This window comes from Oncorhynchus clarkii, chromosome 3 (assembly GCF_045791955.1).
Source record: "Oncorhynchus clarkii lewisi isolate Uvic-CL-2024 chromosome 3, UVic_Ocla_1.0, whole genome shotgun sequence".
NCBI lineage: Eukaryota > Metazoa > Chordata > Actinopteri > Salmoniformes > Salmonidae > Oncorhynchus > Oncorhynchus clarkii.
Genome location: NC_092149.1, coordinates 31,569,313 through 31,581,543, shown reverse-complemented (window position 1 = coordinate 31,581,543; position 12,231 = coordinate 31,569,313). Strand labels below are relative to the sequence as shown.

The 12,231-nt window shown below is 42.1% G+C and overlaps 2 protein-coding genes across 2 annotated transcripts in view; both read right to left on the bottom strand.

The window, feature by feature from the left end:
* The window catches only part of LOC139393246 (B-cell receptor CD22), a 31,472-nt gene extending 23,765 nt beyond the window's left edge, over positions 1 to 7,707 (bottom strand). Inside the window, exons 1-2 of the mRNA XM_071141722.1 lie at positions 7,614 to 7,707; positions 846 to 918 (exon numbers count right to left, since the gene is read on the bottom strand). Of these exons, the coding sequence (XP_070997823.1) occupies positions 846 to 907 (62 nt within the window). The 5' untranslated portion in view covers positions 908 to 918; positions 7,614 to 7,707. The remainder of the gene's footprint in view (positions 1 to 845; positions 919 to 7,613) is intronic.
* A 2,105-nt stretch (positions 7,708 to 9,812) lies between these two features.
* On the bottom strand, positions 9,813 to 11,745 carry LOC139405913 (immunity-related GTPase family, q2). Its single transcript, XM_071148358.1, has 2 exons — positions 11,647 to 11,745; positions 9,813 to 11,137 (listed from the first exon to the last, which is right to left on the bottom strand). Exon 2 carries the CDS (start codon positions 11,133 to 11,135, stop codon positions 9,987 to 9,989), a length of 1,149 nt encoding a protein of 382 aa, XP_071004459.1. The 5' UTR covers positions 11,136 to 11,137; positions 11,647 to 11,745; the 3' UTR covers positions 9,813 to 9,986.
* Positions 11,746 to 12,231: the final 486 nt, after the last annotated feature.

The window sequence follows — 12,231 nt, the reverse complement described above, 5'->3', positions numbered from 1 at the left end:
ATTGTATTTTGGAAATGAAACCGGAAGCTGCAAAGCAACTCTAATGTCTGTGCCAGAGCTGCTTGGCTGACTAGCTAACTTTGACGAGCTACGTTTGGTTCATGTCCTTTGCAGATGCCACATTACTGACAAAAGTTTGTATTTCTAAAAAAGATCTGTTACTGAGTAAAGGGAGATGTAAAGTAAGAATTGAACATATTTTTTACCCCTTTTTCTCCCAATTTCGTAATATCCAATTGGTAGTTACAGTCTTGTCCAATCGCTGCAACTCCCCTATGGACTCGGGTGAGGCGAAGGTCGAGAGCCATGCATCCTCCAAAACACGACTCTGCCAAGCCACACTGCTTCTTGCCACAGACTCGCTTAATCCGGAAGCCAGCCGCACCAATGTGTCGTAGGAAACACCATCCAGCTGGCGTCCACAAGGAGTCACTAGAGCGTGATGGGACAAGTAAATTCTGTCCGGTCAAACCCTCCCCTAATCTGGACGACGCTGGCCAAATGTTCGCCGCCTCATGAGTCTCCTGGTCTGTAGTGATGCCTCATGCACTGCGATGCAGTGCCTTAGACAGCTGAGCCACTCGGAAAACGTTTATAGATCTAATTTAACATTTACGTTTCATGTTTCACGCATGGCTTTTCTTAAGATATGTATGTTCAACCTTTAGGCAGCTATCTCGCTCCATACTTCTTTCCTCAAACAGTTTTTCTATGGCTATACACAGCTAGAGATGCAGGTGTCATTTGGTTAGCTAGCAAGAACTTGAATGACTGTTATCCAGTTATCATATCTCTTGCGTTCGCAAATTCACTCTGGCTATCTATTCTGATTTCAGAGCACTCACCTCTGAGTGTACCAGAACGGAGAATAACTGATGCATTTATGAATGCACAACACTTGCTGCATATGACCGGCGTCTGTAATTGTAGACAAAAAAGTAATAGTTAGTCACAAACGTTCTAGATAACATGTAAACAGCCTAACCAGCTCTGCAAGTATAAAGGTCAGAGTGAGGTGTTCTCTCATTTGTGTCTGGAAGTAGCTAGCTAGCAAGCTAGCCAACTTTAGCCAGTTAGCTTGGGTGTTTGGTTGGGGCAAGCATACATTGACAGGCAAGCTGCAGGACGAGTAGGCTACAATTCCCCATCGTTTATCAGTGCAATTTTGTGAAAAACTGTGAGAGGGTTTATCCTTTGTTACTGTAGATTTCTAGCTAGCATTAGTTGTTGATCTTGTTGTTGTTGATGTGCATAATAACTGATGTTTGATCAATAGGACTGTACATTTCCCAAACGTAAGAGAACTCCCGTGGTGTTTACATATTTGCAGAAATCCATTCAGGTGTATTTGGTATCTTATGGCGAATGAGTTATAATGATCTAAAGTCACGCTGTTGCAACTGCCTGTTAGCACACAGTCCAGTTCAAAGTGAATGATGGCAGGCACGTGCAGGGTTGCCAGGTCTAACTAAAATGTATTTGACCTCTGAAAACCTTCCCACAAGGCCTAAAAACTAGCCCCCAAAAATGTTTTTCGCGAGAGAGTTGCCACATTTATCCAATAAACCCTTTTTCCATAACATTACTGAGCGAATTAAGAAGAAATATCGAAATCATTTTTAAACGCTAAGAAGAAAAATGTGGTTTTCCATCAGAATAATAATTATTGCTAGTTTAAGAATATGTCACAAGAGAAAAGATAAATCGCCCTTATTAAATTCTCCAGATAATTTTCCATCAATGGATGTTGATTTAACCTGTTTTGACTGCTATGATTAAGCAATAAGGCCCTGGGAGGTGTGGTCTATGGCCAATATACCATGGCTAAGCGCAGTTAGTTCTTAGGTCATAGCCCTTAGCCATGGTATATTGGCCATATACCACAAAGAACAGCCCTTAGCCGTGGTATATTGGCCATATACCATAAACCCCTGAGGTGCCTTATTGCTATTATAAACTGGTTACCAACGTAATTAGAAGAAAAAACAGTTGTCATTCCAGTGGTACACATCTGATATACCAGGGCTTTCAACCAATCAGCATTCAAGGCTCAAACCACCCAGTTCAAATAAATCCTACAGATAAATCCAACAGGAGAGTTTGAGTGATGAAAGTTGGACAGAGGATCTCGAAATCTCTGTGCAAGAAACACTTAGATGAACTTCAAAAAACAAATGTTATGCTATTTTCTGGCAATTGCGTCATTATTATGTGCCAGATGTTTAAGACTACAAATGGTTATAAATGGCCTATTTGCGTAATTGACTTTCAATAGGCGTAGGCTACTGACTAAAATCTGGGATTATAATTGCAATTTAATTTTGACATGGTTTGCTGAGCTAGATGCAGGAAGCCTATAGCCCTGATAGGCCAACATGCCTACATCTAATTTCAGGGGAAAATCCACAATGAAACTGACATTAAATGTGGAGAATGATACATTTGTGATAGAGCTGTGACCATGATCACAATTGATAACTTCCAATTGAATTAACTAAACATGACAATGTATAACTTAATAATAACACAAGGCTAAAACAACATCTTGGCCATGTACTGTTATAATCTCCACCTGCCACAGCCAGAAGAGGACTGGCCACCCCTTAGAGCCTGGTTCCTCTCTACGTTTCTTCCTAAGTTCCGGCCATTCTAGAGTTATTCCTAGCCACCGTGCTTCTACATCTGCATTGCTTGCTGTTTGGGGTTTTAGGCTGGGTTTTTGTACAGCCCTTAGTGACATCAGCTGATGTAAAAAGGGCTTTATTAAGACATTTGATTGATTGAACAGAGTTATAGTTTATTAAATCAATTTGCCAGCTCCAGGTAGGCTACACAAGTGGCATAAATTGATTTGCAATGACTCCAGTGATATCGTCATTTCAATATAGATGTATATATTTATTGTATCAAATGGTACGCTACAGTAGGCTGAAATGGCATAGAAATGAATAGCCAACTTGATGACCAACAGATGCAAATGTTGCCTATTATTCTCCACATATAATGTAATTTTCATCGTGGACTTTTTTTCCATAACACAAGCACGTGAGGGAGTTCCATAACTTCCACTTCAAATTTCCACATCTGGAACACTCCAGACCCTAGAACTGAGCATGAGTAAAACCTTTCACTTGATACTGTTCGACATTAGAATGCAGTAGGGGACCTTGTGCATTTCAGGTAAACTAACAGCTAAATGTTTATAATCTAGGACAAATTAGCTAGCAACAGCAAGCTAGCAAGCTAAATAGGACACATTAGCTAGCAACTGCAAGCTAGCCAGCTAAATTCCCATAAATGTTTAATGCTAAATTGTCCTGGGATATAAACATTGAGTTGTTACTTTACCTGAAATGCACAAGGTCCTCTACTCCGACAATTAATCCACACATAAAACGGTCAACCGAATCGTTTCTAGTCATCTCTCCTCCTTCCAGGCTTTTTCTTCTTTGGACTTTATATGGCGATTGGCATCTAACTTTTATAATAAGGTGTATTACCACAACCAACCGACCTCAGTTCATCTTTCAATCACCCACATGGGTATAACCAATGAGGAGACAGCACATGGGTATACAGTGGTTTGCAAAAGTATTTATCCCCCTTGGCGTTTTTTGTTGTTGCATTACAACCTGTAATTTAAATGGGATTTTATTTTGATTTCATGTAATGGACATACTCACAATAGTCCAAATTGGTGAAGTGAAAAGAAAGCTTGTTTCAAAAATAAAAAACTGAAAAGTGGTGGGTGCATATTTATTCACCCCCTTTGCTATGAAGCCCCTAAATAAGATCTGGTGCAACCAATTACCTTCAGACGTTACACAATTAGTTAACTAAAGTCCACCTGTGTGCAATCTAAGTGTCACGTGATCTGTCACAAGTTCTCAAGTATATATACTGTACACCTGTTCTGAAAGGCCCCAGAGTCTGTAACACCACTAAGCAAGGGGCACCACCAAGCAAGCGGCACCATGAAGACCAAGGAGCTCTCCAAACAGGTCAGGGACAACGTTGTGCAGAAGTACAGATCAGGGTTGGGTTATAAAAAAATATCTAAAACTTTGAACATCCTACGGAGCACCATTAAATCCATTATTAAAAAAATGAAAGAATATGGCACCACAACAAACCTGCCAAGAGACGTCCACCCAGCAAAACTCATGGACCAGGCAAGGAGGGCATTAATCAGAGAGGCATAAAAGAGACCAAAGATAACCCCGAAGTAGCTGCAAAGCTCCTCAGTGGAGATTGGAGTATCTGTCCATAGGACCACTTTAAGCCGTACACTTCACAGAGCTGGGCTTTACGGAAGAGTGGCAAGAAAAAAGCCATTGCTTGAAGAAAAAAATTAGCAAACACATTTGGTGGTCACCAAAAGGCTTGTGGGAGACTCCCCAAGCACATGGAAGAATGTGCTCTGGTTAGATGAGACTAAAATTGAGCTTCTTGGCCATCAAGGAAAACTTTATGTGTGGTGCAAACCCAACACCTCTCATCACCTTGAGAACACCATCCCCACAGTGAAGCATGGTGGTGGCAGCATCATGCTGTGGGGATGTTTTTAATTGGCAGGGACTGGAAAACTGGTCAGGATTGAAGGAATGATGGCGGTAAATACAGGGAAATTCTTGAGGGAAAACTGTTTCAGTCTTCCAGAGATTTGAGGCTGGGATGGAGGTTCACCTTCCAGCAGGACAATGACCCTAAGCATCCTGCAGAAGCAACACTTGAGTGGTTTAAGGGGAAACATTTAAATGTCTTGGAATGACCTAGTCAAAGCCCAGACTTCAATCCATTTCAATATCTGTGGTATGACTTAAAGATTGCTGTACACCAGCGGAACCATCCAACTTGAAGGAGCTGGAGCAGTTTTGCCTTGAAGAATGGGCAAAAATCCCAGTGGCTAGATGTGCCAAGCTTATATAGGCATATCCCAAGAGACTTGCAGCTGTAATTGCTGCAAAAGGTGGCTCTACAAAGTATTGACTTTTTTTGGGGGGGGGGGGGGGGGGGGTGAAAAGTTATGCACCCTCAAGTTTTCCGTTTTTTTGTCTTATTTCTTGTTTGTTTTACAAGAAAAATATTTTGCATCTTCAAAGTGGTAGGCATGTAAATCAAATGATACAAACCCCCCAAAAATATATTTTATTTCCAGGTTGTAAGGAAACAAAATAGGAAAAATGCCAAGGGGGTGAATACTTTTGCATGCCACTGTATGCTTCTAAAAGCCATTGAGGAGATGGGAGAGGCTGGACTTGCATTGCGTTTGGTGTCACAAATAGAAGCAACTTCTATTTTAGCACTTGGCAAAGCAGGCGCTTCTTGGCGCACACCTGCAGTGTGGGTGCAATGATTGAATAACATGTATGTGTACATTTTGCAACGCTTGCTCACATGACACATCTGGTAAGTTTCTAAACCAGCTTTGGTATAGTGTCGCCATAATATTTGAATTCATAAAAGTCATAGTCATTGGGATATGTTTGCGATCCACAGTAGAAGACGTCCTCAATGCCCAGCCCCCAGCTTCAGATGTCCTAAATAAAAATGACTGACATGGCAGAATCAGACCAGACTAAAATTACGGATGTGGTGATTTGTGCTTTTGTACATAATTACATTACCTTGAGCACCCCCAGTAAAATTTATCCCGCCCGTATTGGGCTTTCTACTGCCGATCGCTAAATTATCCTCATGATTGTGATCACACTTTCTCAATTCAAATATTATGTCGACACTATACCAAAGATTGCTTTGTATGGTTTAGAAATTTGAGAACCAAGCTCGAGTTATCAGTCACCTGTCGCCAGGACTTGTTGAAATATATTCACTCCTATAAAAAAAAAACTCCAGGCTTCCGTCCTAACTGCCAATGTATAAAACAAAAAGATATATAATTACAGGTGGCAGTTTGGAAAAAAAACTAATTCAGTCCGAATCGTCCTCTGGAATAACGGGCATTCGGGGGTAGTACATGCATAACCAATGTTCTCTGGTAATATTAGTCCCATGCGAATAGGGCTACAATATTATTCCTGGGACTAGGGGTGTATATGGATTGGGCGATTGGGCGATGTCTGGAATGACACATCGTCCCATCAACCTGTCCAAACATCGTTGATATACGATTGTATTGTCTTTTTTTTTTTTTTTTACCAGGGGAACGGAGGAGTGCTTTGTTGCGTTGCCTACCAACGCGGTAAACGGTCTTCAATGCAGCCTGTGTCATGCACAAACCACCGATTAAAGTCTAATCATGTGGAAATCATTTTACCAATATTGTATTTTCATGTGTGCAAATAAGTAAACACATATGAACCAATCATATGGTGATATGTGTTACCGATAACTTTGAATGGTGATTTGGAATCAAACGTTGTAGACCTGCAGGGTGATACGAGACCCTTTCAATGGTGATTTTGAATTAGAATAGAGATCGAGTTTGCATGTTCAACAGAGAAGACATCACTGGGCAGTGTTCTTGGGAGAGCTAAGCAAAAAGTCATACTCCATTCACAACAGCGGGCCAGCGCGGAGCTTCACATCCACCCAACAAAATGTAAATGTATGACCTAGTGGCATTGGGGAGAGGGAATGACGATCGATTTCCGCTCTTTGTCAACGTCGCCCTCAAACACCTCTGCATCTGTGCAAAAAAAGTTCCCGTCTGAACGTTTTTTTCAGTAAGCCTACAGCGGGCAATATTGTTAACCCACTCTGCAGTCTATTAAACCAGAAAAGGTGAACATGATTTTGTTCCATGCCAGAAACCTTTAGGTAGGTTCATATATAGTGAAAAGAAAAATAGCCCGAATGGTTCTTGTTACACTTTTTTTTGTTTCATTTTCAAAGCCTGTATTCACAGTGCATCTTATTCGAAATAAATGTAGCCTTTGCAAGAATATTATGTTGTGTGCCTTACACGTATTTGCACTGTATTTATTTGGTTAATTTCGTACTTATTGTGATTACTTTATTTATTTTGTAATTAGTAGCCTATCCAAATGTGGATTATTATTTTTATAGGTGGCATTTATTTTATGTTCTTGCTTTCGAAAGTGCTGCTGTGAATTCTTATTTAATCCCCTTTGCTCACTTCAAGGATAGTAATCAACACTTCCACAATAATATAAATATCTGTTTAGAAGTTTCACTTGTACAAGTAACGTTTACTGCAAATTTTATTGGCAGTAACCTAGTGTAGGCCTATATTATTGCCTGTTTGGTGGCGGCACACAATTCGTTTTTCCTAAAGTTTTTGTCAGGTGGAGGCCAGGAACTTAAATTTACACTTCCCATTCGATTATTCTGTCTTGCAATTGTTGGTTCTCTCTCTCTCTCTCATTATTACCATATCATTGAGACAGAAATATCTAAATGACTGTACATTCTCATATAACAAATGTATTGGTGACACTTTATTGTGACTTTAAAGTGGAACCGACAGCATTTGAGCGACGTTCCTATCTCAATGTGCACATGAGGTATTTCACATTATCAGCTCGTTATGACTGCAAATAAAGATGTATCCAGGATACATTTCTCACGTTATAATGGGTAGACATGCGCAAAAGAAATAGCAAACATTCACAAAGTTGTTTTCTTCTTACCTCAGAAAGGATTCGCTGTGATGACTGTCTCGTGAAAGATACTGTATCTGCAGCATATCGGTCTTCTCAAGATGAGGATGAGAAACTAAAAGACGAACCTAAAAATCTGCCAGGCTTTGCATTTGTTTTTTGCATGATCATCCAAGCATGACAGACAGAAGAGTCTATTTGTCTGATTCAGGGTTGATGATGGAGGGAGGTGCTGTATCCATTTTCCATTCTGCGCTGTTCAGAACTGTATTTGTGAAGTGAGCTTAGACTCACTTCATCTGTCAGGTGTTTTGTTCAAATTTACAGTATGTGTAGTGTGTGTGGTTGTTGTGCATGAAGAACATGAGGCACTGTACTGTGCCATACTTTCTGAGTAAAACCCTTGCTGATTTAAGCAGAAATACAGTGCTGACTCGTATTTGTCTGTGAAAAAATTGTATTGCATATAAAGACAACATGCTATACTGCCCAAGTTACTGTATTCAAGTTGAATAATTCCTATACACATTGGCACCGCTATTGATTGTGGATAACAAAACATGTAAAAGCCCATAAATGCACCCACAGTAAATGTAATAACTGAGCATAAATACAAACTGAGCAAAAGTGATATGAAAAGAACAGGGTCACATTCAAAAGGCACCAAATGTAAGAAAAGTTACTGAAACAAAGGACTTGGATTTTGCTGCAGTGGTTGAAATCAGGATCACTCTGTTTATCATATATGCAAAGTCCCTTTAACCATATCTACATGTACATACTACCTCAATCACCCCGACTAACCAGTGCCTGTATATAACCTCGCTACTGTTATCTTTCACCGTCTATTTATTGTCGTTTTTATTTCTTTACTTACCTATTGTTCACCTAATACCTTTTTTTGCACTGTTGGTTAGAGCCTGTAAGTAAGCATTTCACCTGTTGTATTCGGCGCACGTGACAAATCAACTTTGAATTGATTTGATTTGAGTAAAGGGGGTGTAGATTATTTTTTTTTGCCTCTGGTTGCATGTTTAACATGCTGATAGAAATTTGGTAAAACAGATTTTAGTTTCCCTGCATTAAAGTCCCCGGCCACTAGGAGCGCCTCCTCTGGATGAGCGTTTTCCTGTTTGCTTATGGCGGAATACTGCTCATTGAGTACGCTCTTAGTGCCAGCATTGGTCTGTGGTGGTATGTAGACAGCTCCGGAAAATACAGATGAAAACTCTCTAGGTAGATAGTGTAGATAGACACCAATAAAAATTAAATAATTGCTTGGGCCAAGAAACACAAGCAATGAACATTAGACTGGTTGAAATCTGTCCTTTGGTTTGATGAGTCCAAATTTGGGATTTTTGGTTCCAACCGCCATGTCTTTGTGAGACACAGAGAAGGTGAGGGGATGATCTCTGCATGTGTGGTTCCCACCGTGAAGCATGGAGGAGGTGGTGTGGGGGAGCTTTGCTTGTGACACTGTCAGTGATTTATTTAGAATTGAAGGCGCACTTAACCAGCATGACTACCACAGCATTCTGCAGCAATACGCCATCTAATCTGGTTTGGGCTTAGTGTGACTGTCATTTGTTTTTCAACAGGACAATTACCCAACATACCTCCAGGCTGTGTAAGGGCTATTTGACCAGGAAAGGGAGTGATGGAGTGCTTCATCAGATGACCTGGCTTCCACAATCACCTGACCTCAAACCAATTGAGATGGTTTGGGAAGAGTTGGATCGCAGAGTGAAGGAAAAGCAGCCAACAAGTGCTCAGCATATGTGGGAACTCCTTCAAGACGGTTGGAAAAGCATTCCAGGTGAAGCTGGTTGAGAGAATGCCAAGAGTGTGCAAAGCTGTCATCAAAGCAAAGGGTGTCTACTTTGAAAAATCTCAAATATATTTGGATTTGTTTAACACTTTTTTGGTCACTACATGATTCCATATGTGTTATTTCATAGTTTTGAAGTCTTCAATATTACAATTTAGAAAATAGTAAAAATAAAGAAAAACCCTTGGATAGGACGTTAAACGGGTGTGCTGACTCTCTGTGGTCACTAAAGACCCCATGGCACTTACCGTAAGAGTAGGGGTGTTAAAATAATTTAAAAAAATAAAAACCCTTGAACGAATAGGTGTGTCCATACTTTTGACTGGTACTGTACATTACAGGAGACTGAAATGTAACAGAACCCTTTGACATAGAAACACCTGATTTTCTGCAGGGTTTTTGAAATAATGTTTATTAATTATGAAATTATGAAAAATATTAATAACATTTTAACCATGAAGCCACTAGATAATTTGTCTGCAGGAAAGTCCTACGCCATGCATATTTGCATTTCCATTGCAAATGTTTTAAAACATTTTTCATTGCACTATTTCTAGCCCTCCTCTTGACCTCCTTCATTTCCCCTCTCCAACACCAGCAGCAGCCAGTATCTTCTCTGCGTCAACCACCATCTCATCAATGGCCTCATTGAGAGCCTGCAACATGACAGTGAAGGAACGACCAGCTGAGCGGGCGTGCCTGGGCATGGCCATCTCCACCAGCCGGGTCGTGTTGGTGGTCAACTCCTTCTCTGCCGCTGCCAGCCGAAGCTTTACCTCCCCCTTGGTGACTTCAGCCGACAGGTTACACGTCCGCAGGGCTTTGAGCCGTGCCGGCTCCATGCCGCGTTGCCGTGCCAACCGCTCAACAGACCCGTCGTCCAGACAGAGCGAGGCCCTGGTCTTGGTGAGGATCCTCACACCCACTCTGGCGTCCACCATGGAGGCCACCAGGGGCACAGGGATGGCCGACACCCCACCAGAGAGTGACGCGGCAGCCCAGACCAAGGCCTTGAAGGCGTCTCTCTTCTGGGTGATCAGGACTGGGGAGAGAGTGGGCAGGGCCAGGAGGAGAGCGTGGGCCCGGATCTCTGGTAGGTCCCTCTCCATCTCCTCCAGGAGTCCTGGGAAGTCAAGTTTCTCCAGACAGGAGGGCCTCACTAGGAACACCTTAGGCAGGGCCACCCCCTGGACCTTCAACAACTCCAGGCTGGCCTTCCGCCTCTCCTCCAGACCCTTTTCTGTGTCCTTCTCCGAGGCCAGCAGGGCGAAGTACACAGTGTCCCTCTGCACAGAGCGGGCTTCCAGGAACACCGCCACGCTGTTGGCCTGGAGACTCTGTGTGAACGCCATGACCACCACGTTGTACCGCAGGAACTTCACCCGCTCCATGTACCCTTCTGGGTCAAAGGGCGAGGCTGCGGGGGTGGGTGGCAAGTCCCAGATCCTGAAGTCAGGGTGCTTAGGGTTGGGATAGATGGCCATCTCTTCTGGAGAAGTGGGGCACGGGGATAGGGCGGCTCCTTCATCCTCAGGCCCCAGGCCACGGAGGGCGTTGATGAATGCAGACTTCTCGGGTCCCCGCTCTCCTGCCACGGCCAGGTTGATCCGGCTGATCAGGAGGTCCTCCACAGCATCCTTGACATCTGACAGCTTGTTGTTCTCAATAGACTCTTTGAGAGTCTCCAGGAGGTTCAGGCTGTGAGATACAACATCCGCCGCCATGGCTGTGAGAGAGGTGCGGATGGTCATTAGCATAGATCAACACGTAGGAACACTCACACATCTTAATAGTGTAGGATTACATTTCTTGGGCACGTAATTGATCAATTCAATTGATAATTGATTGGCTGTTATGTCCACACAGTTTAATACTGAGGTATTTATTAGTCTCTGAGTAGAAGGCAAGAACAACACTGACATACAGTGCAGCCCTCGAGGACCTGGAACACAATCCCTTTCTGCTGTATCAACTCGGGATAAGTGGGAACACAATCCCTTTCTGCTGTATCAACTCGGGATAAGTGGGAACACAATCCCTTTCTGCTGTATCAACTCGGGATAAGTGGGAACACAATAAAACAATTTATTTACACAATTAATCAGATTTAACGTATTTAACTTTTTTTATGACAGTATTGGGTAGTGGTAAGTGTTGTGTAAACAAATACACTATCTTAGCTCCAAGTATCTGTCTGGTCTACAGTACTAATGTATGCTACTGCCTGTTCCTTACCTTTGACCTGGATGAAAAAACCTAAGGGCAGACCTTAAAAAGGGAAATACATCCTTATCCAATGATCAATGGCAGATACATCCTCAATACAAGCGAAGTGTGCTGACTGTGTCTGCTAGATCTATTTACAGGCTCTTTAATGTGAGTGGAACATTCTAATCCTGTAATCCCATCCTTAATCCAGTATGAGTGTGAGCACATACTGTACACACGACAGAGTCCATGATGCTCACACTGACAATTGGCAGGTGACGTACTCTCTAAATGAACAGTTAACAGTAAAGGGACATCTTCATTTTCTTTTCATCCAAAACTGAGGAATAACACAGGTGTTTGTATGTGGGTTTGTTCGGTAGCTCAGTGACAGGTACAGTGCAAAAGAAACCACCACCACAACACAGCCAGATTTACAATGTGAAAGGGAGTGTCCATTTCCTGCTATTGTGACTCACACACACACACCTCTTGGTGTTTTTTTTGTTCAGAGGAAACCATGTGAGAAACCTCTGCCGACATCTGAGAGTTTCAGGGTTAATTTTAAACATCTGCCTTCCAATCAGAGCCTGTTGTTCTGTTTTCACTTAC